Source organism: Bathycoccus prasinos (assembly GCF_002220235.1).
Source record: "Bathycoccus prasinos genomic : Chromosome_16".
In the NCBI taxonomy this organism is placed as follows: Eukaryota; Viridiplantae; Chlorophyta; class Mamiellophyceae; order Mamiellales; family Bathycoccaceae; genus Bathycoccus; species Bathycoccus prasinos.
Window position 1 is genome coordinate 446,773 of NC_023993.1, and position 27,561 is coordinate 474,333.

At 46.6% G+C, this 27,561-nt stretch overlaps 16 protein-coding genes across 16 annotated transcripts; 8 read left to right on the forward strand and 8 right to left on the reverse strand.

The window, feature by feature from the left end:
* Positions 1-24: 24 nt before the first annotated feature.
* Positions 25-840, forward strand: Bathy16g02300 (predicted protein; the record flags this gene model as incomplete). Its single annotated transcript, XM_007508451.1, has 1 exon — positions 25-840. One exon carries the CDS (start codon positions 25-27, stop codon positions 838-840), a length of 816 nt encoding a protein of 271 aa, XP_007508513.1.
* A 164-nt stretch (positions 841-1,004) lies between these two features.
* Positions 1,005-3,671, reverse strand: Bathy16g02310 (phototropin; the record flags this gene model as incomplete). Its single annotated transcript, XM_007508569.1, has 1 exon — positions 1,005-3,671. One exon carries the CDS (start codon positions 3,669-3,671, stop codon positions 1,005-1,007), a length of 2,667 nt encoding a protein of 888 aa, XP_007508631.1.
* Positions 3,672-5,229: 1,558 nt separating this feature from the next.
* Bathy16g02320 (predicted protein) lies at positions 5,230-6,342 on the forward strand (the record flags this gene model as incomplete). The annotated part of the gene is made up of 1 exon (XM_007508555.1): positions 5,230-6,342. The coding sequence occupies one exon, from the start codon at positions 5,230-5,232 to the stop codon at positions 6,340-6,342; it is 1,113 nt and encodes a 370-aa protein (XP_007508617.1).
* Positions 6,343-6,669: 327 nt separating this feature from the next.
* Bathy16g02330 (unknown protein) lies at positions 6,670-9,906 on the forward strand (the record flags this gene model as incomplete). The annotated part of the gene is made up of 1 exon (XM_007508471.1): positions 6,670-9,906. The coding sequence occupies one exon, from the start codon at positions 6,670-6,672 to the stop codon at positions 9,904-9,906; it is 3,237 nt and encodes a 1,078-aa protein (XP_007508533.1).
* A 288-nt stretch (positions 9,907-10,194) lies between these two features.
* On the forward strand, positions 10,195-11,697 carry Bathy16g02340 (argininosuccinate synthase; the record flags this gene model as incomplete). The annotated part of the gene is made up of 1 exon (XM_007508534.1): positions 10,195-11,697. One exon carries the CDS (start codon positions 10,195-10,197, stop codon positions 11,695-11,697), a length of 1,503 nt encoding a protein of 500 aa, XP_007508596.1.
* Positions 11,698-11,845: 148 nt separating this feature from the next.
* On the reverse strand, positions 11,846-12,898 carry Bathy16g02350 (predicted protein; the record flags this gene model as incomplete). Its single annotated transcript, XM_007508492.1, has 1 exon — positions 11,846-12,898. The coding sequence occupies one exon, from the start codon at positions 12,896-12,898 to the stop codon at positions 11,846-11,848; it is 1,053 nt and encodes a 350-aa protein (XP_007508554.1).
* A 203-nt stretch (positions 12,899-13,101) lies between these two features.
* Positions 13,102-13,722, forward strand: Bathy16g02360 (predicted protein; the record flags this gene model as incomplete). Its single annotated transcript, XM_007508622.1, has 1 exon — positions 13,102-13,722. The coding sequence occupies one exon, from the start codon at positions 13,102-13,104 to the stop codon at positions 13,720-13,722; it is 621 nt and encodes a 206-aa protein (XP_007508684.1).
* A 224-nt stretch (positions 13,723-13,946) lies between these two features.
* Bathy16g02370 (predicted protein) lies at positions 13,947-15,020 on the reverse strand (the record flags this gene model as incomplete). The annotated part of the gene is made up of 1 exon (XM_007508621.1): positions 13,947-15,020. The coding sequence occupies one exon, from the start codon at positions 15,018-15,020 to the stop codon at positions 13,947-13,949; it is 1,074 nt and encodes a 357-aa protein (XP_007508683.1).
* Positions 15,021-15,444: 424 nt separating this feature from the next.
* On the reverse strand, positions 15,445-17,067 carry Bathy16g02380 (predicted protein; the record flags this gene model as incomplete). Its single annotated transcript, XM_007508670.1, has 1 exon — positions 15,445-17,067. The coding sequence occupies one exon, from the start codon at positions 17,065-17,067 to the stop codon at positions 15,445-15,447; it is 1,623 nt and encodes a 540-aa protein (XP_007508732.1).
* Positions 17,068-17,343: 276 nt separating this feature from the next.
* On the forward strand, positions 17,344-17,728 carry Bathy16g02390 (predicted protein; the record flags this gene model as incomplete). The annotated part of the gene is made up of 2 exons (XM_007508582.1): positions 17,344-17,677; positions 17,712-17,728. The coding sequence occupies 2 exons, from the start codon at positions 17,344-17,346 to the stop codon at positions 17,726-17,728; spliced, it is 351 nt and encodes a 116-aa protein (XP_007508644.1).
* An 81-nt stretch (positions 17,729-17,809) lies between these two features.
* Bathy16g02400 (predicted protein) lies at positions 17,810-20,074 on the reverse strand (the record flags this gene model as incomplete). Its single annotated transcript, XM_007508509.1, has 1 exon — positions 17,810-20,074. One exon carries the CDS (start codon positions 20,072-20,074, stop codon positions 17,810-17,812), a length of 2,265 nt encoding a protein of 754 aa, XP_007508571.1.
* Positions 20,075-21,036: 962 nt separating this feature from the next.
* On the forward strand, positions 21,037-22,728 carry Bathy16g02410 (predicted protein; the record flags this gene model as incomplete). Its single annotated transcript, XM_007508650.1, has 1 exon — positions 21,037-22,728. One exon carries the CDS (start codon positions 21,037-21,039, stop codon positions 22,726-22,728), a length of 1,692 nt encoding a protein of 563 aa, XP_007508712.1.
* Positions 22,729-22,903: 175 nt separating this feature from the next.
* Positions 22,904-23,929, reverse strand: Bathy16g02420 (predicted protein; the record flags this gene model as incomplete). Its single annotated transcript, XM_007508485.1, has 1 exon — positions 22,904-23,929. One exon carries the CDS (start codon positions 23,927-23,929, stop codon positions 22,904-22,906), a length of 1,026 nt encoding a protein of 341 aa, XP_007508547.1.
* Positions 23,930-24,187: 258 nt separating this feature from the next.
* On the reverse strand, positions 24,188-25,237 carry Bathy16g02430 (predicted protein; the record flags this gene model as incomplete). Its single annotated transcript, XM_007508578.1, has 1 exon — positions 24,188-25,237. One exon carries the CDS (start codon positions 25,235-25,237, stop codon positions 24,188-24,190), a length of 1,050 nt encoding a protein of 349 aa, XP_007508640.1.
* A 690-nt stretch (positions 25,238-25,927) lies between these two features.
* On the forward strand, positions 25,928-26,323 carry Bathy16g02440 (predicted protein; the record flags this gene model as incomplete). The annotated part of the gene is made up of 1 exon (XM_007508453.1): positions 25,928-26,323. One exon carries the CDS (start codon positions 25,928-25,930, stop codon positions 26,321-26,323), a length of 396 nt encoding a protein of 131 aa, XP_007508515.1.
* Positions 26,324-26,469: 146 nt separating this feature from the next.
* On the reverse strand, positions 26,470-27,336 carry Bathy16g02450 (predicted protein; the record flags this gene model as incomplete). The annotated part of the gene is made up of 1 exon (XM_007508644.1): positions 26,470-27,336. The coding sequence occupies one exon, from the start codon at positions 27,334-27,336 to the stop codon at positions 26,470-26,472; it is 867 nt and encodes a 288-aa protein (XP_007508706.1).
* Between the last annotated feature and the right edge of the window lie 225 nt (positions 27,337-27,561).

Genomic DNA, 27,561 nt, shown 5'->3' on the forward strand with positions numbered 1-27,561 from the left:
AACTTTTATCAAAGAAGAAGAAGCATGACGACGAGCGGGGGGGCTTATTATTATTCTATCGTCAGAGCCTCGACCACCTTGACGTCAAAATTGTCGTCGTCGCGAAGGTGTTGTTCTTGCGCTAAAATATCGCCTCGTCGACATCGTCATCATCATCGTCGCAGGAGGGCTGCTGCTGTCAACGATGTGCGTAACAACAACAACAACAACAACACGAACAACAACGACGATGAGAACAAAAGTGCATCTCCGTTCGCACCGAAAGGCTCGCCGGAAGATATCCTTCGCGTCTCTCGACAAACCTCCTTCGAAGGACTCAAAGCTGCGCGAAGAGTCGCTTTGGAGGAAAAAATACACTCGACAGAAACTATTCACAAGGCGTTTAACGATATCGTGGAGAACTCGGTTCGATTTTTTAAGACGAAAGCGGAGGAGAATACGAACGATGCGGACGCGCAGTTCGCGCTCGGGAACGTGTATCAAACTTTAGAGATGCCAGAGAAAGCGATCGAACAGTACGAGAAAACTTTAGCGTGTTCGAATAAGACGCATTTGGACGCGTCGAATAACGTAGCGATGTTGTTGCAAGAGCGAGGGGAAATTGACAAGGCGGAGGCGTATTATTTGAACGCTTTGACGCACCATCCGGAAAGCGTGGACGTGATGTTCAACTGGGCGAGTTTGAAAGTACAGTGTCGACAAGATTTGGACGGGGCGAGAATTTTGATTAATAGGATAGTTACTTTAGAACCAAAGTTGAAGAAGCACCCGTTGGTGAAGGCGTTGGCGGGTGATGAAATCGACGACGAACCGGACGAAGCGTTCGTGCCGCCGATTTAAAATGTAGTGTAGTAAAAGTAGTAGTACTAGTACAACGTAAAATAGTGCCTGAATGCCTTGGTGACATCAGTGTTATTAGTATATAAATAGTACGCGTAATTGTGGTTTTACTACTACTAGTAGTCGTTTTTTTTAAAAGCGCCGATGGTTTGATTGATACATTTTTATTTCGCTGAAGAAGAAGAAGCTTTCTCTTCTCCCTGACCTTCGTCTCCTTTAGCCGCCGCCATTGCGGCATCTGCGGGGACGTACGGTGGCGTTTCCCACCGGATTAAAGCCCAGTTTATGTCGCCGAAAAAGTCGTGACATTTGATGGTTTCCCCGCCGCCGAACGTTCCCAATCGTCTCGTCGGGTCTCTCTCCAGTAATTTAGTCACGATGTCTTTCAAGCTTTGCGAAACTTCCGGTCGCTCCGGAAACGCGAGTTGTTTATTCATGATGTTTTCAAACGTTTGCTCGCGTCTGTTTGCTTTGAAAGGCGTCGTGCCGTAGACTAATTCGTAGATGAAAATTCCAAGTTCCCACCAATCGACCGGCGCAGAGTGTCCGGCGCCGGAGAGAACTTCTGGACTCAAATACTCCTCGGTACCGACGAAAGAGTTTGTAAACGCAAACGGTTCCGCAATTAGGACTGGATTTTGCGTTCCAGATTTGAACTTTGGCGGTTTCGAGAGCGAAGCGGATTTTTTATTGTTGTTTTTCTTTGTTTCTTTAGCAGCAGCAGCTGCAGCGGTTTCAGCGGCGGATGACGGGGAGGAACTATTTTTACCGCCGTCGGGGTTACTACTGCTCTGTTTCTTCTTTTCGGTGACGAGTGCTTGATCAATTGGTCTCCATTTCGGCATTTCGTCCTTCATGACCATGTGCGGTCGACTCGACGCCACAAAAGACAAGTCAAAATCAGTAATAACGCAGTGCCCGTTGCTTCGTAACAAAACGTTTTCTGGTTTCAAATCGCGATAAACGAAGCCTAACAAGTGCAAATATTGCAACGCGAGCAATACTTCTGCGCTGTAAAACTTTGCGTGTTTCTCCGGCAAGCGTCTCCCAGGTTGCGACTGGACGTATTCGTACAATTCGCCGCCTTCGCAATAGTCCATCAAAAAGTACACGTGCGTTTCGGAATGAAACGCGGTGAACAAAGTTGCCAAGTAAGGATGGTCGCACATTTGTAAGATTGTCGACTCGGTTCGTAGACGGTGCAACTTGTTTCGTTCAATCATCTCTTGCTTCGTTAGCACCTTCATGGCAAATTTTAGCGGTTTCTCCTCACCGTCGATGCTTAATTCGTTCGTTATTGTTTTTGTTGATGTATTTTCTTTCGTTTTGCTATTTGTTTCTTGTTGAGTAGTATCGTTTCCTTTTTTGAGCGTGACGAGATGGACCGATCCGACGTCGCCTTGGCCGATTCGTTGCACGGGCTTAAAATCTGCCAACGTGAGTTGTCTTCCTGTTTCCGCTGCGGATGCGTTCGCCTTTGCTCTTCCAGCTGATGCAGCCGAGTTTACAACGGCAATCAACGCTTTCCACTCTCTTTCGCATTCGCCCATCCGGTGTGGTTTCGGACCGTTCAAACTGCCGAGTAAACCTTCCCACGGTAATTTATCTGCGGCGTCGTTGTTCGTCGCCGTGGCAATATTCGAGGCGGCTTTCTTGGAATATTCCTCTTGCTCTCTCTCTGCGGTTTCTGTTTTATCAAAAGACGCCACCGTTCTTTCCGTCCCGTCGTCATCGTACACGGTGACGTCGACTTGTACTCCGGCGAAGAATCTCACTTTGCCTTCGTCGTCTCTCACCGGCGCTAACGTAAACATGTTCCAAAATGGACGACCATTTTTCGTGTAATTTAGTAACCTGACCGTCACTTCACTCCCGGCATCGATCGCGTCTCTTATAGCTTTCACGCTGTTTTGATCGGTATCTTTTCCTTGTAAAAACCGACAGTTTCGTCCTAAAATTTCCTCTCTGGTGTATCCCGTAAACGATAAGAAACCGTCCGAGGCGAACACGATCGGGTGATCCGGCAAACTCGGATCGGTAATAACGAATGATTCTTGAATCCGCTCTAAAGTAGACGCCATATCCATCCCACTACGACTTGTTAAAGCTTGCTGATCGTCATCGAACGACTTTGAACTCTTTAAACCAGTCGCGCTCAACACCGCTTCTTCCACCTCGGTAAACGCGCCCAAATTCTGCGCGGCTAAACGCGCATCGTATCTCACGAGTAAAGGAAACCCATCGTTGTCTTTCAAAACCGACGGTGCCACGTTCCCTTCCGTCTTATCCGTCACGTCTACTTGCACCCCGATGTACTTCACCACCGTCCCGTCCGCCAACTTTACCGGCGCGATTGTCAGATAGTTCCAAAACGGCGTCCCGTCTTTGCGATAGTTCAACAACCTCACCGACACTCTCTCCCCAGCTTTCACCGCGTCTCTTAACTTTTTCACGCTCTCTGGGTCCGTATCTTTCCCTTGTAAAAACCTGCAGTTATGATGGATGATTTCCTCGGACGGATATCCAGTCATTTGCAAAAACGAATCCGAGGCGTACACGATTGGGCAATCCGGAGCAGTCGCGTCGCACACCGTGAACGTGTGTCTCAACGTCGCCAACGCTTGCGCGACGTTCTGTTTCACGTGAATAGATGCCACGCCTCCCGTACTCACTGATCCATCTTTACTCTTAAACCCGGGAACTTTATACATCTCATCTTTGCTCGTTCTCGGTCGTTCCGGTGGCGTTATCTTTTCCAAAGGTTCGTTGATGTACGACGTGATGGAGGAGTAATGGTCGGGATTCGAAGTCGCTTTCGTTACTTTCACCATCTTTGTTCTTCTTCTAAACGACTTTCCGACGACGTGAAAGACGAGGACACCAATAAAGACTTCTTTTTCTCTCTTTCGCTCTCGATTTCTTCTTCTTCTTCTTCTTCTTCTGTAGTATTCTTTAGTATTAGTATTAGGATGATGTGGACGATGAAGTGTTTTAGTAGAGAAACGAGAGAGATATTATCCGACTTTATTCTTCTAGGTCAGATGCTTATGGTTTTTGTCTTTCTCTCATCTCATCAGCTTTTTTGTTCTCTCTCGCTTTTTTCTCTTTTTTTTTTTCCGACAGCCTCCTCGTTTGTGTTTGTTTGTGGGTGTCCTCCAAGAAAACTTGAAAACCAAGAAAAAAAAAAGGAAACCAAGAAAAAGTTAGACGTGTCAAACGAGTAGCCCTCATTAAATTATATCCATTTTATAATACTATAAGTAATACACACACACACGAGGTAGTAGTGTTGTGGTTTGAGTGATACGCGAGCCTAATAAAGGTACGTCTTCGTTTCATCGTTTTGTTTTTCTTTTTCTTTTTCGTCGTCAGAGGAAGAAGAAGAAGATGAGTTTATGAGAAATTGATTTTATCTTTCAAAATCTCTCATCGCTCATGCGTCATCATAGATACGGAGCATCATCATCATCATCATCATCGCGCGAGACAGTCGCCGCGCGCGACGCAACTGACCGCAAAACAACCGCAGAATGATGCTCAACCCTTCTTCTTCACGCCTCGTCTTTTTCCTCTCTTCTTCTTAAAGAAGAGATGGTTTTTGTCGTTCTTCTTCTTCTTTTGCTTCCGACATCATCATCATCATCATCATCAACACCCAAGCGTGTTACGTGTCAGCCACCGCGTATTTTGCATTTTTTTCAAGAAAAATCTTATTAAAAAAAAAAGAGGTCGTCCAAAACGCGTTCTCGCACGAGAATGAAAGTTGAGAATTTGAGACCCTAAACAGAAAACCAACTTTGCACGAGAGCTTGACACGTCACCACTTCCCTGTCCCCTCCACGCGCGCGCGTTGACTGGGGACCGCGCGCGCGCGAGAGGTGCTGAAAACCGCGCGGATGCACCCATACACCTCATAAAACGTTTGCAGGAACTCGGAGCTGGAAAATACGCGCTTTTTACGTATTCTCTCTCTCCGTTTATTTTCTTCGTCGCAAAAAAAGAAAAAACTGGAAAATTGGGGGAAAAGAAAGAGAAAAAGAAAGAGAAAGAGAAAGAGAAAGAGAAAGAGAAAGAGGTTTACCCCGCGAGCAACTCACGACATCGAACGCGAGAAAAGATAAATACGAAAGGAGAAATATGAACGAAAACGATTTGAGTGATTTGGTTTTCAAAAACAAAAAAGAGTGGGGGTTCCAAAACAAAGCCCACACGTGCAAAAAGTGCACAAAAGCAACCCCCGCTTCCAAAAAAATTCTAGTTAAAGAAAAAGGAGCACAACACACTATTTTTATGAACTGACAACAACAACAACAACAATAATATTAACGTTTTCTTCTTCTTCTCTCAATCAACACTTTCCTCGCGATGAACGATTTTTAACAACAGAAAATGAGTGGAGTGCAATACAGTAACGTGGAGAAGTCCTCCTCTTCGGGGATGATGTCCAAGGTTCTCGTGGCTCTCGGCGTGGTGACCTTCTGCGGCGTTTTCGCCAACGTCGGTTTGGTCCACCAAATGCAGAAAGACGTCGATCATATCGTTTCAGGTATGGAACCGGAACACGCACCAATGTCTACCAAGTCGCCTATGAGCGGTACAAATACGTGCGAAGGCCAAAAAAAGACGATTGAGACGTATTTTAATGGTGCTCTCGATAACGGGTCCTGCGCCGACAAACTTGTCGCCGGTGTTGAGCAAGCCGGAGGGAACGTTACCGTGGGTTACGAAGGAGGCTTGGATGTGGGGACGGACGAGCCAATCAAGGAGCCGTACTACAAGCAGAAACTGTGCCCGGTCAACGTTCACTGGCACTTGGGTGCGGAACATCTCTCCGTCGGCCAGTACGACGAGACCGGAAGTGGACCAGGCTCTGCGTCGCACCGTAAGCTCCTCGCCGAAGGTGCTCGATTGGGGGGTAGATGCCACAAATATGATTCCTCGGTCGAAATGTACACCAAGGAATACGACTGGCAACACTGCGTTGGCATGAAAGTCGGCGAAACTTACGAAGTCCACTGGCCGCACTCTTCCGTCGGCGCGTGTGGTACGCCTAACCAATACCAAACTCCGTTCTACGACGGGGTTCTCTGCGATATCGATGGTCCGACGCTTGCAACTGTTATCAGCGGTAACCAACTCCACCTCAACGTTGGTGTGCAGGCGCAAATTTTCACCATCGTCAACGACGAGAACTACTACTACCCTGACCTCATGAGAGGCATGATCGTCGACGGCGACAAGGGGAGCGAGATCACCTACTACACCGGTTCCACCACCGGTACGTCCAGAGACAACTCCGTGTGCTCTGCGTGGTCCCCAATCACGTGGCAAGTAGACAGAACGTGCCATCTCATCTCCGCCTCGACGTTTGATAAGATGTGCGCCGACATGAAGTCGCAACGCGACGATATGTCGGATGACCTGTACGCGCACGGCAGTCGCGAGGTCACCACGGATACGATCACCGCAAACAACCAAGACTTCAACGGGCTGGCGCCGTAAGGTTGTTTCTCGATGAAAACGCTCCTTCTCCTCATCAAAATCAAGCCCGAACTATTGCCTCGTCTAAAAATCGCGTCTCTCGCGTTCGCCGAGAAAAGCCGGCAAAAGCTCAAAAGAATAATAATAATCATAATATCACTGCATGTGCTCTTTTTTCGATTTATAATAAGAAAAATAATAAAGTCATTCTTCATAACTTGTATTTATTCTTCGCGATGATGATGATGATGATTTGAACGCACTTTTGCTTGACGAGTGCAGAGCGTCGCTGTTGTCGTCGTCGTCGTCGTCGTTGTTGTTGTTGTTGTCGTCGTCGTCGTTGTCGCTATGGGTGAGAGCAACATCATCATTACCAATGACGACGAGTTTCAGTTCCTGCTCAATACAGTTCTTCGATTTGGAACGAGCTTGGAGACGGTGAAAGCGCGCATGATGCAATCACGCGCACCTCGCGAGGCGTGGTTTGATTCTTCTCGTTCCCCATCTCTGTTACACGCCGCTTGTTCTCGAGGAGATGCGCGCGTTGTGCAGTTTATACTAGAGGAGGCAAAGAAATATTTCTCAATAACACAACAGAAGAACAAGAAGAAGAACACAACGAATAGTAAGAAAACGATGAACTTGGAAGAGTATTTAGTGCAAAGAGACTTTGAGTCGGGCCACTCGGCGATGCATCGATGTTTACTTCACGGTCCCAACTTGACGTGCGCTCGAACGTTGTTGAAATTCGCTACGGAACACTGCTCGAAGAAGAGTAGCGTGAATCTGCTTCATCAACCGAGGTGTTTTCGAGGGCACACTCCGATCGAAAGTTTATCGATAACGATAGCAACCGTAGCGTCGAAAGAAGAAGAAGAAGGAGGAGGAGAAAAAGAAGAAGGAAGAAAGAGACACATGCGCCTGAGAAGATCGGATGTCTTTTCTTGGGGCTCAGGCGTGAATTATACGCTAGGCACCGGGAACACGAACACGAACGGCGATAGATGCAAACGGATAGAGTATTTTGCGAAGCACCACTTAAACGTGACTTCGTTGAGTTGTTCTCGATTTCGTTCGTTCGCGACGACAAATGTTGGGGAGGTTTATTCCTGGGGTCTGACCGATTGGAATAGTTATAGCAAAAGAAACGGTGAAGTACAAGAAAACAACGCATCACTGAAGCGCGAAGCGGATATGTTTCCGACGCGCATCGAGACGTTTATCGGTGGAGCTTCCTCGAAACCAAAGATTGTTAAAATCACGTGCTCGGAAAATTTCGCGCTGCTCGTGGATGACTCTGGAAGTTTATTTATCATGGGAAAAACGCTCGGACTCTTTTCCTCATCGTCAGATGCTGGTCTCACTAACGACAATAATAACAACAACAACAACAACAACAACAAGGAAGACGATAGCAGCAGCATGCAAATGTTTCCTAGACGCATTTTCGGAGACGATAAGCGAGATCCAATCTCTCGTGAGACATTTAAAGAGCAACGCATTGTAGATGCGAGTTGTGGAAACGCGCATGCTGTCGTTATCGACTCCAAAGGTCGATGCTGGAGTTTTGGACTGAATGGGACTGGTCAACTCGGGTTTCAGATCGATGCTATTTCGCGCGTCAAATTTCCAAGGGTTGTAGTCGGCATTGAAGGTTACTGTCTGAGCGCTTCATGTTCTGATGAGACGACGCTCGTGCTCGTGCGAAAAAACAACAACACGAAAGCCATCGTTCGGTTCGGTTCTGGAGATTGTAAACCGAAACAAATAAGATGTTCTTCTCGCAGTGCGATTGTGAGCATGTCGTGCGGCAATACAATTTCGGCGTTTGTTTGCGAGAACGGTGATCTGTATCGTTTTCACTCCAAAAAGCTCGATGATTGCGAAGCGCAAAGGGTCGACGAGTTTAATTCTGTGCCATTTGTATCGTGCACGATGACGAATTCGAGAGGCTGTGTTCTAGCTAGGAACGGTGATTGTTACGAGTTTGAAGTAAACGAGCGATCTGGAGAGTGCTCAGTCTTCAGTCGCGTCGTGGGTGTAAAACGAGCAACTTCGATTTCGATCAGCGATAAGCACGCGTTGAGCATATCGAATTGGACGGAGCCTAATTCGAATTGGCCGGAATCTAAAATCATCCGAGAAAAAGCCCGAAAAGAAGAAGAAGAAGAAGAAGAAGAAGAAGAAGAGAGTTTACAACACATCGCGTGTAGAGTTCTTTGTGAAGAAGTGTTGGATTTAAGTAATTGCATGGAGTGTCTTCAAAATCTTCCAAATTTAGACATTGAAAGTGGAGAACTATTGCGAGAGTACGCGTACGAGCTCGCAGCTTTGAATTTAGATGCACTTATTGAGGTTTACGATGTGCTGGGTGCGAAATACGATGACGAGCACGTCGACGATGCTGTTTTAAGTGGGATTCGAGAACGAAGCATCGGCGGTGTAGAATTAACTTTAGAACTCGATTGGGATATAGAGAAGACGTACGCGCCCGTCGTCGCCGACGAAGAAGGAGAGAAGAAGAAAAAGGAGAAGAAAAAGGAGAGAGTGGAAGTGATGAGTGGGAAAACGAATGAAGTTCCGGCGCGAGCACCGCAAATGAAAAGAAATGCCTCGCCAGAAACAGAATCACTACCATCGAAGTCAAAACCGATTAAAATATCTCTCACTTCCACAACGAAATGCACTCAAAAGCAAATCCAACGCAATTCGATGCGGACGACGCCGCCAAAAAGCGTTGATTATACACGCTTGAGTGAAAGACGAAAATCGGGAGGCATATTGAAACAATTTAAGCCGATCATATTCAGGCAGTACGAAGAAAGCGACGAAGATGGGAACGATGCATACGACGAGGACCTCGAAACGGAAGCACGATTGAAGGAGAAGTTGAAATGGAAAGCGGATGGGGAGGAGCAAGAAAGGTCTTCGATATCGCGTGGTTTCACCGCTACGAGTTTGAAGGAGATTCAAGAGTCGCAAAGTAGAAATCCTTTACCATCGTTTAGATCCATGGTAGGTTCCCAAGCGAAGAAAGAATTTTCTATGGAAATGTTCGAGACGCGAGGTGTTCACAGAGAGGATGCGACGGGTTCATCTGCTACGAGCGTAACGGTGTCGCTTTCCGCTCTGGCGAGACGAACGAAATCGAAAAAGCATGTCGTAGATTCCTCTCCGGCGCCATGGCTTGGCTCTAGCGCCTCGTTCGATAAGAATAAAGGGTTCATCGGAGGTTCTGCGTCTTCTCAACAAAGTCCTCTTCGGGATTTGATGCGTCAGGAGGAGGAGAAGCAGCAAGAGCGCAACGCTTCGTCTACGCGTCCTATTTACGGATTCTCACCGAATGCGTTTTCTTCGACTTCCCCTGGAAGCTGGTTCCCTTCAAACGATGACGAACATGGAAAGAAACTTACTTTACTCGAAATCCAAGCGTTGGAGGAGAAGGAAAAAGAAGAGCGAGAACTCGTCGCCTTGGTCGCCGCGTTCGAGAAAGCTGAGATGGACGGGAACGCTCACCACAAGAGCAACAGTGGAACGAAGAAGAGGAGGAAAACGAAAACAAAGAGAGAAAAAGTAGTCTATTAGACGATTAGATCGTAGTAAAAACGTCGCGTTTAATAATAGCGCTTGAAATGAATAGCGTCTGTTCGCGAATATAGTATAATAATACATGCAACGCAAATAACACCACCCCGAACAACGAATACACAAACGAACAAACAAGAGACGAAAAACAAGAGACGAAAAAAAAAAAAAAACCTCTTCTTCAATAAAAAGTGGATAAAAAAGACGGCGGACAGACCCACACAATATCTATCGCCTCGTCCATCGCACACACAACGAACGAGCTTGTCACACACGCATCACAGATAGATGTCTTTCTCCACGCATTCCTTAAAGTCTGCGTTACTCGTCTCTTCCTTCAACAACACCAAGAATACGAACAACAAACGACTTCTCGTCGCGAAGAAGAAGAAAAGCATCCCCAACGCAACCGCATCATCATCATCATCATCATCATCATCACCTTCTTCGTCGTCTTTTAACATCAACAACATCAACAAGAACATCAACGCGAACAACAGAAGAAGTAGTAACAATAATCGCTTAAATAAAAAGTTCGTTCCAATGGCTGGAAAAGTTGGTCCGTCTGGTGAGGTGAAAAAAGTCGTCCTCGCGTACTCTGGTGGGTTAGACACCTCCATCATTCTCAAGTGGTTGCAAGACACGTACGGGTGCGAAGTCGTGACGTTCACCGCGGATTTAGGCCAAGGCGAAGAACTCGGTCCGGCGAAAGTGAAGGCGTTGAAAATGGGCGTCAAGGAAGAAAATATCTTCATCGTTGACGTTCGCGAGGAGTTCGTGAAAGAGTACGTCTTTCCGATGTTTCGAGCGAATGCGATTTACGAAGGGACGTACTTATTGGGCACGTCCATCGCGAGACCGTTGATTTCGAAGAAACAAATCGAGATTGCGAATCAAGTCGGCGCGGACGCCGTGTGCCATGGAGCCACGGGGAAAGGGAACGATCAAGTCAGGTTTGAAATCGGCTATTACGCGTTAAAACCAGACGTGAAAGTGATCGCGCCTTGGAGAGAGTGGGATTTAGATTCCAGAACGAAGTTGTTGGCGTACGCGGACAAAAACGGGATTCCGGTCGCCGCGTCGAAGAGGCAAGAGCAACCGTACTCGACCGATGCTAACTTGTTACACATTTCTTACGAAGGGAACGCGTTGGAAGATCCGTGGGAGGAGTATTTGGAAGATATGTTTACGAGATCGGTAAGCCCAGAAAACGCGCCGAACGAACCGACGTACATCGAGTTGGAGTTCGAGAAAGGGGACCCTGTGGCGTTGAACGGGGAGAGGTTATCGCCAGCTGAAATGTTGACGGCGTTGAATAAGCTCGGAGGAGATAACGGCATTGGTAGATTAGACATTGTCGAGAGCAGATACGTTGGGATGAAGTCGAGAGGTGTGTACGAAACGCCCGGCGGCACCGTTTTGTTAGCCATGAGAAGAGATTTGGAATCCATTTGCTTGGACCGAGGGGAAATGCATTACAAGGACGAGATTATGCCAAAATACGCGGAGTTGCTTTACAACGGCATGTGGTTTTCGCCGGAAAGAGAAATGATGCAAAAAAGCATCGATCAAGCCGCGCAACACGTCAACGGTACGGTCAGAGCAAAGCTGTACAAAGGCAATGTCATGTGCGTCGGACGAAAATCGCCCACCTCTTTGTACGACGTCAACTTATCCACGTTCGAAGAGGACGGCGGCGCGTACGACCAAAAAGATGCCGCCGGCTTTATCAAGTTGAACGCGCTGCGTTTGAGAACGTTGAAGAGAAGACGCACGGACGCCGGCAAGTAAGTTTGAGGCGAAAAGAAGAAGAGGCTGGTTGTTGTTTTTTTACAACCAGTACCTACCACACTATGATATTGTTTTATACCAAGTATAATACAAAACTACTACGTATATACAATGTTCATGTTCACAGGTACACACCGGTACATATCCACTAAACGACTTTTAGTTTATATCCTTTACTCTTGGCGAACTTCATGCAATCTTTTTCCGTAACTTCAATCGCCCAGTGTAACATTGTTTGTCGAACGACGGGTGAAATCGAGGCGTCGTCGAAACGTCTGTTTGACGAAACAATCTTGTTCAAGAGATTATTCTTCCATCGACCTTTTTCGCCGCCAACTCCGGTCCAGCGCGATATTTGTCTCGCATCGTCCGCCGTTCTTCTCCCGAGATAAAACCTGCAATACCATTGGAACCACCCTCTCGGATCTTGTTCGTTAATCCATCCGTGTTCTTCCCAATAGTGCTGATCTTGACCCGCTTTCACTTGATACAGGTTTCGGTAACTTTTATACACTCGATTCTCGTATAAACCTTTGGACATGTTCTCGAACCATTCCTCGGGAAACTCTTTTGACGTGACTAGAATTGGACGTTTGAGGAAACCTTTTTTACCTCCTCGCGGGTTAAAGTAGCACCCACCAAACGTCCCGGCTTGAATCATTTCTTTCGGCGTCAAATTCGGTTGAAAGTGCGCTTGCGAACTCGGAACGTTTTTGAACGTCAGCTTCCCAGTCGCCTCGTCGCGCTTCAAGACGGAACTTTCCGGATACACTTCCTTCGTTCTCCTCGCCGGTTTGTAAAACACTGCCGATTTTTGCGCCTCTTCTCGCGTCTTTGGCGGGTCGTACGTCCCAAACGACGACGACGCTCTTTTCGCAGTGCCACCACCAGAAGGGACTAAAGTGGGCGTCGATATCGAAACGTCGACTTTCTCTTCGGCGTAGTTGACCACTTTTTTATCTCTCGCGCTCGTTCTCTTCGTCGCTCCGAACAGCAAAGGTTTGGATTTTGGAAGCAACGCGTTACTCTTCTTCATCTTCTTTATTCTTCTCTCCTCCTCTGTATCCTTTTCAGACGAAGACGATGGAAAAGCTTTACGCTTCGCGTCTCCGAGAACTTTTTCCATTCTTCTTTTGTTCGCTTCGATGCGCTCGTCGCGTTCGCGCTCGTACTCCGTCCGATTGGCGCTTTTTGCTAACATTTGATTCTTCTATTATTATTCTTATTATTAAATAGAAGAGAGAAGAGTACTCTTCTTCTTGACTTCTTCTTCTTCTTGACTTCTTCTTCTTCGGAGAGAAGAAGAGTTTCAATGATGTTTATGCTGACGTCAACAAACAACAACAACTTACGTAAGTTTCTTTTTTTGTGGTGTAAATGTTGTCTTCAAAAAATTTTTATAAAATGGATAGAGGAAAGTTAAGTCTGATATCTACGCCTTCAACATCTTCTTCTTTCACGACGACGACGACGACAAGAAGACATTTTAGAAGACATTTTAGAAGACGTGATGAAGGGTTTAAATGCATTTACGCGTCGTCGCTCTCACCGAAAATAGTCGTCGTCGCTGAAGGGGAGCAAACGACGACGACATCAAAAACGACGACATCAAAATACGAAGTCACGGAGAAAGTGAAAATTGGTTCCAAACGTCAAGTCCAGTTGGATGTGAGAAGCGGAAGGTTGTACGCGCAAGCGCTGGAAAAGACAGCCACGTTAAAAGTAAACGGAAACGTATGTTTTCCAGGGGTAGCGTACGTCATCAAACCAGAAGGCGCACTATGCGAGATTGGCTCTCAAGGCGAAGACGAGGTTGGAATCTTCAACGTGTCGTTGGAAAACGCGAATACAAACGCAACGGCGAGCGCGGACGCGATGTCGGAAATGTTGGCGAAGAGCTTCGAGATGACGGCGAGTAAAGAGGTTCAAAACGCGTTGAAGGTGGAGAAAGTCATCGCGGCAAAGAAATTAGCCATTCACACGAAAGATATGGATTTACCTCCTCCATCTTCTTCGTCGCGGTGAGATAGGCGTAATAATTTTTCGTAAAGCAGATTGTTGTGTTGTACAATAGTAAAATAGTTTGTAGTAAGAAACTGGTTGTTTAATAATATCGTTTGTATTTCCTTCGTTTACAATTTTGTTTTTTATGTTGGCCGTTCTTGTTGGCCTGATGCTAGTGCGAAAATGTTGTGAATGATTACTTATTAATAAGATGTGATGGCGGTGGTAAAAGTGAGATCTCTTTTTTACGACCATTGCGATCTGCCAGCCTTCTTCGCTTCTTCCCTTTGCTTTCTCGCAATCTCTCTCGCCTCCGCAGTCGTCATTCTCTTCGTCGTTCTCTTTTGCGGCATCTTCACACCGTTCGCTCTTTGAAACGCCAACACTTTATTCATCAACGTCATGCGGTCAGAACCCGTGTATCGGTCAACCTCCTTGCCATCCGCGAAAAAGACGAAAGACGGGACTTCCGACACCTTCAAAGTCTTGGCCAACGCCTTGGACTCTTTGTTCTTGTCCGCGATCAATCTCGCCCATCTCGTCGCACCCGCAGTGTTTCTGGAAAGAGAAACGACCGCCGGGAAGATCTTCAAGCATCCGCTCGGCGGATCGTTCTCGACCGAAACGTCGACAATCGCGAGTTGCTTGGCGCACTCGATTTCAACCGGAGCGATGAAACCCGGAACTTCTTGCGCCGGCATGCACAACTCCAAGAAGTCCTTCAAGTCCGCCTCGGTTGAGATGTCGGTCAAAAAGTCTTGAACTCTCAACCCGCCGGCACCTTCATCGCCGTAGTACAAAACACCTTCCGCGATGGATTCGTGCGAGCCGGCGCCGAAACCGGAGTGTTGCCACAACAAGTCGCCGTGCTTGTAATATTGAAACGTAGGAAAGTCCTTGACGCCGAGCTTATCGGCCAAATTCTTAGCGCCGGAAGAGGACAAGATGTCGCATTCCAAGAACGTCACGTCTGGGCATTCTCTCGCAATTCTCGCCATCGACGCCGTGATTTGTCTGCACTCTTTGGCTTGTTCGTCCGTGAATCCCTCGCAGGCTTCGTCGGAGATTATGCCCAACATGACCAAGTTATCGCCGGCTAAGGTCAAAGCCGCGTCTAACTCCTCGGTGCTGCTGATGAAGTTCGTTCTCGCCGCAACTTTCGCGGATTCCATCGCGCGACGTTCGTTCCCAGTCGGCGGTGCCGCGTTGACGACGTGTAAACTTCTTCGAGAAGAAGATGATCGCTTTTGAGAAGAAGAAGAAACGAGGTTCTTTTTCGTCATCGCGATCGAGGATGATTGAAGAGCAGCGGACGCCATCTTTATCTTTATTACTTAGTAAAATGAATCGATATAAAACGAATAGTATGTATCAGAACTTATTCTCTCTCGATTATATAGTTAACGACGAGAAGAAGAGCGTTTTGATGAGTGTTTTGAATGAGGAATTTATTCGAATGAATCGAGAGAGAATTATATCAAGCTTGAGAGCTTTTTTGAGTCAGATCGATGATGACGCGATTGATGAAAAAGAAGATATTTTCTTTCTTTTTTTTTTCTTAAAAAAGGACACGTCAATCACGTGAGCCCATACCATTTTACCTTCACCTTCCTATGCTGTACTTAAAGAGCTATTTTCAGAAAACAAGCACAAAAAAAGAAGAAAACGAAAAAAATCAAAAACAAAAGAAAAGCACACACACCCCGCAAACAGAAGAGTTATTACTCGTAGTAGTAGTATTTCTCATACTACGTACCGTCCTCTTCTGACGACCACGTGACTCGGATCGTCTTTTTTACTCCCTTCGCGTTTCATGTACCGCACGGACGGCAAAGACGAAGCAAAAATGACTCGCACGATGACATCGTCCCTCCTCTCTTCCTCCGAAGACACGCCTTCAAAACGTTCCTCCTCGAAACCGAGAAACGCCTTCTCTCGTAAAGCGAATTCCGTGACATCAAACGAGAGTAAGTGCTCTTTTTCTTTCAACAGTTGGTCAAACTTCGCATTCGTTTCCTCTTGCCGTTTCGCGTTGACGATTAATGCTATGCACGGTTTCGCGACTTCGCTCGGTCGCGGGGAAAACAGCATATCAAACGCGTCTTCGCTCGTTTCCGGTTCTAACCACATGTAATTTCGATTCGAACTTCGTTTGGAAAGGAACACATCGAGCGTATCGATGAGTCCAGGCAACAAGTCTGGATCGTATCCCACGTCCGAGGCGACGATTAAATCTGGATTTATCACATCCGCGGCTGTTTTCAACGTCTCCTCGTCTGAAAACCAATCGAGTTCGCGAATGGAAACGAACGAGTTCACGATTTCGCACTCGTACGTAAAAGCCATCTCTTCCTCGTCCGTCCTATTTTTGGACGCTAACACGTCTTTACGATACACGTCCTCGCCCGTTGGCATTGGCGGGAGCGCATCTAATGCGCTCTCTCTCTTTATCGCGGTGGTTTTATTTTTCGTACTACTCGTAGTACTGGAAATATTTCCTCGCACGTTCCTTTCCAAGTTATCGTTCGACTCTTTACTTTTATCCGTCAAGACTAATCGTAAAGGTTGCGAACGCAACATAGCTACGGCGGCAAGACCAGCGCCACTTCCTAGTTCTAATACTGTTTTATTATACACTAAACCTGGTTCGTTGATGGCTAACTCGGCGAGTTTGAATCCAGCCGTCCATTCGTGCGCGCCCGTGTTGCCGGCGAACAAATTTTTCGACAGCGAGAGCGTTATTTCCGACAGATTTTCGTAACGACTGTTCGCTCCTACGTCGAGCAAGTCATCTCTGAACGTTTCGCCCGTCTCTTGTATCGTTCCGTTCTCGTACACGAACATCTTCTTCGTCATCTCGTTTTTCTCACCTTCTTCCTCTGTTCGTTTGTCCGCTTTTGCTCCCGACAACGAAGCCGAGGCGAGTAAACGCTCGCCGTGCTTTTCGGCAAAGTCGTCTCGTAAACACCCACTTGCCTCGGCTTTCACGAATATCTTCTTCAAGAAAACGTCGATGTAGTCTCTTCTCGTTTTATCTATTGTGTTCCTTTTCTCATCGTCGTCGTCGTCGTGATGAGTCTCACCACCAGTCTCACTCGGACGACTGTGAGAAGTGCACGACAGTCTCTCGTAAAACTTTGTTTTGTTGTCGTTCTCGAGAAGCGAGAGAATGTGCAGCGCGGTAAGTTGCAACTCGTCCAGTGCGTTGATGTTTTTTTGTTTCACATTAAAATTATTTAACTCCTCCTCCTCATCTTGTTGTTGTTGTTGTTGTTGTTTTTTCAAGAGCGCTGAACGAACGATGGCATCCACCGACCGCATTCGCGCGAACATGGCGAGCGTTTCCAACCCGTCTTCGAGCATCATTTTCATCGTCGTCTCAAAACCATCTTCTTCTTCTTTTTTACGATTATGATGATGATGATGATGATGATGAGAGTGAGAAAGAGGAGAAGAGGTTGTGGTGTTGTTGTGAGAAGGGTGAACTTTTTTTCAAAAAAAAAATAAAAACAAATCAAACAAACAAAAACAAATACGCGCAATACATATCATCGCTTTACTTCGTGCACGCAGTCACTGCAGCAACAACAACAGCAACAACAACAACAAGAAGAAGAAGAAGAACGAACATCTCTGATACTAATGTTTAAAAAAAAGCCGGCAAAAGCGGTGCAGTCAAAGAGTGACAACCCGAGGTTGTTCTTCGTCGGTCTCGTGTGCGTGATTTTGTTATACATTTACCGAGCGCTTCTCCTTTCTTCTTCCTCTTCAAAGAGTAAGAAGAAGAAGAAGAAGAAAGAGGAAATGGTGGTGGTAGATAAAACGCGGAAAATTAGCGCAGAGGAAGTGAGGAAACACAACTCGGTGGATGATTTGTGGATTATTATCGATAAGAAAGTGTACGACGTGACGGAATACGCGGAGGAACACCCGGGAGGAGTAGCGGCGATTGCCAAAAACGCAGGAGGCGACGCGAGTAAAGGATTTCGCGGACCGCAACATCCGTCGAGAGTGTTCGATATCGTAGACGATTACATGATTGGCGTTTTAGAAGAAAAGAAATGACGATGAATACTAATATGCTTTAATATGATATAAATAACACGCACTACTTTGAGGAAAGCAGCAATCGTTCTTCGAGCGCTTCGATGCGCTTTTGAAGCTTTCGAATAACGTCGTCCTTCTCTTTCGCGTCTCGCTCGAGCTTTTCCAAGCGCGAGTGGAGCGGCGCAGCATCGCTCGAGGTCTGTTCTTTGACGACGGCATCGTTATTTTCGTCGTATTCCTCGCTCGATGCAGGAGCAGCCGTGGCGCCGCCGCTGCCGCTGCTGCTGCCGCTGCTGCCGCTGGTGACTTCAACCTCCTTCGACGAAGATTTCCTCTTGAATTCCCAACTTTTCCTTGCCGTGGACATCCACTCTTTAAATGAAGTTCCGAAACTACCAGTCGTCGTCGTCGTCGTCGTCGTCGTCGTCGGTGCAGACTCCGCTTCGTCGCCGCTGCCGTCTTTCTCTTCGCCTTCTTTTTGTTTTGCTACTGGTGCTGACGAAGATTGGACCGAGTCGCACGTCATCGGCGTTTCCACCAACGGGTGGTTCGCTGGTCGTCCATCTTCGTCCGTCTCGTCAAAGCGTAAAACTTTCGAAATTTTTTCGTCCAGTGACGCGCCCTCCTCGTCGATATTATCATCCGCGAGCTCGGGCGTCGTCGTCAGTGATACTCCCTCTTCCTTCTCTCTATTTTTTGTGCTTTGCTGTTGTATATATTTTTTTCTCTCTCTCCACGGCGTGCACCATTTCTCAAACATCTCTCCTAATTTCTTCGAATCGGCATCTTCTCCGTCCTTGCCGCTGTCTTTGTTATTGTTGCCAGTGGTGTTGGTGAACGCGAAGCTCATGGACATTGTCATAAATTGGTGGTAATCTGCGCCAAAAATCTCCTTGGCGACGGATTTCTTATGCTTTCTCGCGAGCTGTTCAACCTTGTGCATCGTCACGTCTGCGTTACCGAGCGTCGCCGTCATCATCAGCGCCGAAGCGTCGAATGCTTCCGTCACGGCACTTTGTAACGCCGTCGCTAGCGCGCTCACGTCTGATGTAGGTTCTTTCACCGCTTTCAAAATAGACGGCGATTCTAACAGAGCTAAAGTTACTTGAAACAAGACCGTTCGATCACGTTTGAATAACAAAACGTCCCAAACTCGTAACGCGGTCTCCCACGGCAAGCAGTTCACAAACAAGCATAAAAACCAATTCAAAGTAATTGCCGATAACGGAATGTTGAACTTATCGAGCTTTTCTAAAAGCGTCGGCAACTTTTGACTGCCGAATACTCTCAAGATCTTCTGATCCACCGAAGGCGCGAGCATTTGCTTCGTGACGAAATATCCTGGCAAGATGTCCTCGACGATTGTCCCGAGCACATAGAACGCGGACTCTTCCGGCATGAGCAGCAACAAAAGTCCAGCTAAGAAATTAAGACCTTGACAGTATCCAACTTTCGGATTGTATCTTGCGTAGGCTAATAATACGCGTCGAAGAGCATCTCTCCCGACGCCTTCCAGTAACGGATGCGCCGGAAAGGTTCGTGGGAGATCCTTCTCGACCTGCACTTTTGCATCCGCAAAGCTCTGCACGTGGTTGTAAATGTCAAAAAGCTTCGATTCGCATTTATCGTCGTCGTCGCTCGTGGGAAGAGTCGCTTTGTTGTTGTTGATGTTAGTGTCATCATTCGCATCTTTCGGAGGCGATCCGTTTCGTTCGCTCAAAATCAGATTATAACTATTATCGTCTGCATTATTCTCGTCCACTGTTTCTTCGATTCTTCGAACTAAATCATCGTATAAACCTTTCTTGCGTTTACTCGGTACGTTTGCAAAAATTTCCCAAAGTTTCGCGCGTTGACTCATCGGTAAACCATTGTTCACGAGCATCTCGAGCTCTTTCCTTCGTTTTCCATCGAATTCGCTGCTACTGGATACTTCGTCGCTAGTAGTGTCCGTATTCTTTTTCTTCTTCTTCTTCTCCTCCTTCTTGTCGTCGGTATCGTCATCGGCGCTATCGTCGTCGCGTATCAGAGCCATGACCGCTCTTACGGCGTCAAAGGAGTCGTTTTCTTCTTCGTCTTCGTCGTTGTCGTCTTTTTCTTCTTCGTTGTCCTCGTTGTATTTCATCTTTCTTTTAGCGTGCGTCGGTGGCGTCATACCATCTTCTCCCCTTCGTAAAAATTCGTACCACGCGACTTGACGTTCCTCTTCCTCTTTTCTCAGCACTTCCTTCCAATCTTTGGGCTGTTTGTTCTCCTTTGAAATCGCAAACCCGTACGCGTCTCTGCTCTGATTTTCTTCTGTATTCGTCGTCGTCGTCGTCGCCATCATCATCGTTATCTTCTCGTCCTTTATTATTATTCACGTTATTATAGTCCTCGTCGTGGTCCTGCACTCGGTGGTACTCTTCTTCGTAAGGAAGAATCAAACAAACGGTCACCCTCTCAACGACTTTTGAAAAGAAAAAATTCGTTTGTTGTTTCTGTCGTGCTTTTGACTTTTAGACGAAGGAAGGATAAAGCGCGCGATGATATTAAAATCTTCTTCTTCTTCTCTCTTCTTCTTCTCATCGAGATGATGATCGCTGCTGTTTTATCTCTTCTTCTTCTTCTTCTTCTATCTCTTTCTCTCTCTGTTTGTGAAAATAATAACACAGAGTGCGTGTCTTTCGTGTTTTGTTGTGTTGTCTCACTTCATTCACTACTGTGTGGGAATCTTCTCGTCTTTTGTTTCTCTTCTTCTCTTTTTGGGTCTCTCTTAAAATCAAAGGAAAGAAGACTCCAGTGCTTTTTTTTTCGTTTTTTTTTTCTTTCTTTTCTTCTTCGCGTCTCTCTGGGGCCACAAGAAGAAGAAGAGAGAGTTATCCGAGATTACTCCACTTAAAATATATTACTTCAAAGCGCTCTCCATACGCGCACTTCCATAATACATAAATAAATAAATACAGTCAGATGGTGGTTGCGGCAACAGCATCACCGTTTGGTTGCGCGACGACGAGTTCTGCCGCCGCCGCCGCGCGCGCGAGCAATCTGCCTTCCTCTTCCTCCTCTTCCCATTCCCGAAGATTAGTCGTCGTCCAAAACCAAGTCACCTTTCTCAGAGGTGGTGCACCTCTAAAAGGTGGTGGTTCCTCCTCCGCAGCACCGTTCTCTTCCGCAGGGCGCAATAAAAACAACGGAAGAAGAAACTTCTCCTCGTCTTCTGTCGTCGTCGTTCGCGCGTCCGCTTCCTCCGACGAAAGCGACGACAAAGAGGATAAATCTTCTGCAGGAGCGTCATCATCGGCAAAGATGACGTCGGATGTGCCAGCGAAGCTGAGAAGAAAGGAAAAAAGAAATAAAAAGAAAGAAATCAAAGACATGTCCGCGGATGACATCAATCCAATCGCGATTGGTCGTAAATCCAGAGAGATGTTCGATGGTTTCTTCGAGCAAATCACCTCGTTGACTCGATTGCAGAAATCTACCGGGAACATCCCAGGCAACGCCGGGTACGACACGAGCATCTACGACATGGACTTGTTATCGGGCGATACCACGGATATGATCGATGCGAATCCGCAGGCGAAGTTCACGACGGTGTTAGTCACCGGTGCGACTGGGAGAGTTGGAAAAGTCATCGTGAGAAAGCTCTTGCTGAGAGGGTACGGCGTTCGCGCGTTGATTCGACGCGAGTCGGACAAGGAGTTTTTACCGCCCAACGTCGAGGTGTTTGTCGGCGACGTGTCAGATTTGGACACCATGAGAGAGGCGGTGAAAGGTTGCGCGAAGATAATGTATTGCGCGAGAGCTTCGTCAACGTTGACGTCGGATTTGTATAACGTCGAGGTTCTTGGCGTTCAAAACGCGTGCGCGGCGATGCAGGATTACTTCCACACGTTGGCGGCGAGACGAGCGGGTCAATCCGTCAAGTCGAAGAAGATGTTGACGGATTTCAAATGGGCACAAAACTTCGAAGGTGAGAGACAATGGTCGACTGAGTTCAGCCAAAGCGCAAGCGATGCAGCTGGAGGTGGCTGGAGAACTGCCAGCAGCGGCGAATCGTCCACGTCTGCGGCCAAATCGGAAGCGACCCGAAGAACTGTACAAAAAGTGAAATTTGAACCGTCCGAGGAGAACTGGAAGTTTGCCAGTTGGTCCGGGTTCGTGACGCCGAGAACCGGCGTTGCGACGCTCATCTCGCCGGATGTGAAAATTCTTCACGCAGAGAGTTCGAATAAGGCGATCGATTTGTCCTCCTGCGAGGGTTTAACCATTCGATACAAGTGCGACGCGAAGAAGTATTCGCTTTGCGTCATCGATACGGATGGGAACTTGTTCCGCGCTTCCATGCGCACAAAGTTGGGATGGAAAACGCAATCCATTCCGTGGTCTCGATTCGTTTCAGAAGATGTCGACGACACGACGATGAACTCGTCCGCGGACGTCCCGCAACTCGACGTTTCAAAGATTGCGAAAATCGGCGTTCAGTTCCGAGCGAAAGTGAACGCGAAAACGAACCAGACGTTGGAAGATGATTTGGCCGGCGCGACCAACCAGTTTTCCTTAGTTTTGGAATATCTCAAAGCGAACCCGAGAGGTGAAGAGGCGGATATCGTTCTACTGTCGTGCTTTGGCGCAGGCATGGAACCAGGGGAAGAGAAGCAACGCGTTGTGAAGCACAAGAAAGACGGTGAATGCGCGTTGAGAAGATCGGGATTGCAATACGCCATCGTGAGACCCGCGGTGTTGAGCGAAGAACCGAGTGGAGGTAAGGCGTTGGTCTTTGACCAAGGCGAACGATTGACGCAAACTATTTCGTGCGCGGATGTTGCGGACGTTTGCGTGAAGTCGCTTCACGATTCTGAGGCGAGAAACCGAACGTTTGACGTCGCGTACGATAAAGGCTCCGAGGGCGACTACGAGCTCGTCACGCAAGTTGCGTCAAAGAACTCGGGCAACTACTTGACGCCCGCGTTACAGCCACTCGAAAGAAACACGTAATAAAGATAACAACTAATAAGAAGAAGAATACGAGAAGAGAACAAGAGAAGAAGAAGAAGAAGAACAGAGAGAGAATAGAAAAAGAAGAGTTTTAATCAGCAAAATACACACAAATCGCGATACTATTTTTACCGACGGCTCGTTTTGGTACTGGTATATATTTAAAAAAATCTTATCATTTCTTCGCCTCTTTCACTTTCACCGTTTGTCTAACAATACCTAGTAACTCTTCCTGTTTGATGGCGTACATTTGCTCCAATCGTTCAGCCGCCGCGGCGGCCAAATTCTCCACCGCTTCTATACTATTCTTACCGTTACTATTGCTACTATCGTTACTACTCCCGGCGTGATTCTTCACCAACGTATTTCGGGTCAATATGCACCCATACAACGCCCTCACATCTGCACCAGTGGACATATCAATAGCTGCCGCGTAATACATGCTCGCTCGACGTAAGTTATCAAACCCACCTAAAGCGTATAACTGCTCCGCGACGCGCCTGTGATGGTGATAATTACTCGGCGCCGAGCATATGCATTCCTCGAAACAAAAGATAGCCTGTTCGTGCATGAACAGCTTCGCGTAAATCTTTCCAGCGTGTTCCCACGCTTCAACGTCGTCCATGAACACGTCCAAATACTTGTTCAACGCTTCTAAACACTTCTTCGTATCGTTTTGAGATTCAAAAACTGCTATTCTTCTCTTCATCACTCTTTGCTCCGTCGGTTGATCTTCCAATATCGCATCGTAGTGTTCCATCGCTTTGTCGAATTCTCCGGACGCTTCTAACAACATACCCTCTAAGCGTTTTAATCGTTGCGAATTCTTCTGCCCCAACGTCTCTTCGACAATCGCTTTTAACTCGTTGAATAGCTCCAACGCTCGTTTCAAGTTCGTACTCGAAGTATCCAACGAAGCAATAAACGTTTGCTCCAACAAAATCAAGTGTTTGTTCACCGTCGAAGGACTGGAACCGAAGAGAATTTTCGTCAGAAACGATCGTTTGCGTAGCTTTTCGTTCGTGTGTTCCAACACAATCTCTCCAGCTCTGAACGTAGACGCGCTCCGTCTCAATTTATGTTCTTCGATCATTTGTAAAAACAAGGCGCAGTTTTTCACATCTTTTTTCGCGAAGCCAGTGCTCGTTAAATACTCCTCGAGATCATTCACTTGAGGAATGGTCGATCGGATCGTGTCCATCTTTCTTCTTCTCTCTTCTCTCTTCTAAAAACGCTCTCGCTCCTCGCTCTTAATTGCGCCGTCGTCGTCGTCGTCCTCGTTTAAAATGAATAAGGAATGAAGAAACGCTGCTTTGCTTGAAAAAAAGTTGAAAACCAAAAGAAGAAGAAGGGGGTCTTGTCTTGTGTGTAATAATATTTTAGTAATGAGATTTTTAATTTCAATCAAGAAATCCAACAAGTTCAATCAATAATCCAACCATTTTTACTGGACTCTTCGTTAAAACTGTTTATCCACGCCAAACATGGTCGATACCGAAGCAGCTTGCGCTCTTTCTTGAGGATCTCGCAAGTAACTCGAATACGCCATCGTCCCGAACATCATCGTGTACAAAATGTACGTGATTTGGCTCGTCGCCGGTGGGTGTCCGTGCATCGCTGGAGACCAAACTTTGATAAAGTAGTGAAATCCAATGCAGACGGATAAGAAGAAGTTGCCAATCGCCACCGTTTTCATCGTTTCCGCTTTTGTTCCGGACAAAATGGCGATGTGAAACAATTGCAAGAACAAATATACCGCGTACGACACGCACTTCAAAAACTGTAAGATGATGTAATCGGCTTCGTTGGACGCTTGTAAACTCGCCATCGGCTCGTTTCCAGTGAGCGCGTTGATGAACCACAAGATGAAGCAATACGTCGCGTTGTAAGCGTTCACAACTAACAACACTTTCTGCAAACTCAACATTGCCGTCAATCTATTCAAAATGAAAATCACCACGCACACCGGCAACAACGGTAACGAATACGTAATCACGGCGGCAACAAACGGCGAGTACTCCTTCGGGACGTAATCGCGAATGTTTTCATGAATGTATTTATGAGACCAGTCGTGGGCGGCGGACAGTCTAGGCGCCGCGTGCGTGGAAATCTTCTTGTACCCGGCATCCCACGCCTTTTCGAACGTTTCTCCAACGTCCCACAACATGGCGGCTCCGGCCCCAGTCCATCGACTCCCCGTGCGTCTCCCGAACGAGTCGTTTTCACCGTACGCGGGAAGTTCGCCGAATGACCCCGGGTCGTTCAAATTTTCCTCCTCTACGGTTGATTTCGTGTCTATTTCTCCCTCCTCTTCCTCCTCGTTGTTGTTGTTGCTAATTTCTCCTCCATCGTCATCTCCATCGTCCTCTTCTTGCGCTGCTACTTGTGTGAATCCTCCATTCACGTTCGTCGTCGATTGAATCAAGACGAACGATAAGCACACGGCGAGAAGAACGACAAGAAATCTTCTCGACGAAGACCTTGTTTTCTGTCGCATCATCATCGTCATCATGTATCTCCTCAAGTTCTCTTTTCTGATGATCCTCCTCTCCTTTTTGTGTGTGTCTTGGCTCACACAAATAATCACTTTCTGAGGATTTTGATGAGTTTATACGTTTTGTGTGTAATGAATTCTCAAATTCTTACTGCGACGAGAAAGAAGGAAACGCGCGAGTATCGAGTCTCTTGTTTGTTTGTGTGTGTTTTAAAACTTTCTTCTGTTGTTCTTCGACAGTGATGAGTAAGTGATGAGTAAGTGAAGAGTAAGGAGAATTAATCTTCTGCAAAAAAAGAATTTTTCGAAAGGGCGAAAATTTTCTCTTTTGCGAAAAAGAAAAAAAACGGGAAAATCGAAAGAAGAAAGAGTCGCCAACCACACTAAAAATGCTCGCGTCTACGTTACGACTGGCGGCGAGAAGAGCGACGACGACGAGTAAAGCGTCTTTGCCACTGTCGTCTTTATCGTCGTCGTCTGCGCGAGAGAGCAATTACTCGACTTTGTGCGTGTTTCTATTCTTCTTATTTTTTTATATATTTGTCGTATAGTATTATCATCGTTTAGTCACCCCGGACGGGGTCTCTTTCTCTTTCCAGTCGTCTCGCGATTAGATTTTATGATGCGAGCAACAACAACAACAAAACAAAGAACTAACACGCGACGTTTTCTTCTTCTTCTTCCATCGTATCACTCACTTGCGTGATGATAAAAAACAACAGAACCTCTATTTTGGACGGTTCCGTGTGGCAGTTAAATTCGAGGAAAGGTAGACTAGTCGGGACCGATCAGCACGGGAACGAATATTACGAGAATACGAAATATCAACAAGGACGATCGAGGTGGGTGAAATACAAAGATTTGGACGATTATAATCCAGCGAACGTGCCGAGAGAGTGGCATCAGTGGTTACATTACATCTCCGATGAACCTGATTTGACGCAGGAAATCAAGTACGAGATACCGGCTATTCACGTGAAACTTTCGAAACAGTTCGGCGCGGTGGCATCCAACGAACCTCGATACTACCCGAAAGGTCACTTCTTCAACAAAAAAGGGATCAAGGATTGGAAGAAATACGGTGCCTGGAGTCCTCCGTAACAGAGGATGAGTTGTTAATAAAAATCGTGTACTAATATATATAAATTCGTTTCTTTCTTCTTTGTTTCTTCTTCTCTGGTTTCGCGCGCGCGCGCGATTCTATTTTCATAAAAATTTATGTTTTTACAAGGTTCTATATATTTGAACTAAGCGCCCATATTCTTCTTCACGAATACGATTGAATGTCGCAACGCGCTTCTGTTCAAGTTTGCAACGTTCTCTTCTCCTTTTTCTATAATTGTAGCCACGGATGGCGGATGTGCTTTAGAAGCGTCGTCGCTGCTCGAGTGGCGTATTCCGTGACGTAAAAAATAGGCTCCGTTCGTATCGTTGAATTCATCTCTATATATCAAAAGAGATCGCGGTTGTAGAAGTATTTGCGCGACTGGTTCTTGCTCTTTTTGCTCGTCTGCTGATTCCTTTGGCCAAAAATCCATCAAAGCTCTTCCCGTCGTCGTAACTATAACTACGTGTGGGTTGTACACGATGCCGTCAAAGTGTGGATCGATACCGGCGGGCGCGTTGTATTCATTTATTAAGACGTGATTCGCCTCATTTTGACCATCCATGGCCGTCGTTTCTCGCAGGGCTTTCTTTAACGCGTTGATCCATAAAGGCGTATTCTCGTTGTTCGGTGCTGCCGGTACGTTCAATATTTTCCTTTTCCCTTTGCTCTCCACCCATTTCGCTTCTTTTTGTGTCCGTATCGCTCGATTTATCCTTCTCTCTTCCTCTTCGTGTATAAACTCTGGCACGTAAAACAAACCAGGAATGAATTCATCCGGTTTATCTCTCCTATGCACTCGATATGTATCCCAATCTTCGATCGGTTTCCGGGTAAAAAACTGCGCAAAGAAGACTTCGTCGCTCATCAATTCGTCCGCTTTTTTTCTCATCTTTTCTTCATCGTTGTCGTTTTCGTTTGTTCTTGTTGTTTTTGATGAAGGTGGTGTTTTCATCTTCTTCTTCTTTTCAATCTCTTGGGCGAGAAGTTTCGAAAAGTTTATCGACATTTTTTGGGCTGATTCTCTATCTCTCTTCGCTTTTTGCTCGCACTCAGAACGATACAAGCGCGCGAACAAGAGTAGGAGTCCGTAGGAGTGGTGTTCAACTTCCGGTGTTCAACTTCACAAAAATATATTTAACGACTTCCCTCAAAAGCGCAAACGACGACTAAAAATAAAAATCTAAAAATATTTATGCTGGACGCCGCCGCGTCCGTCGCGCGCGCGAAGAGA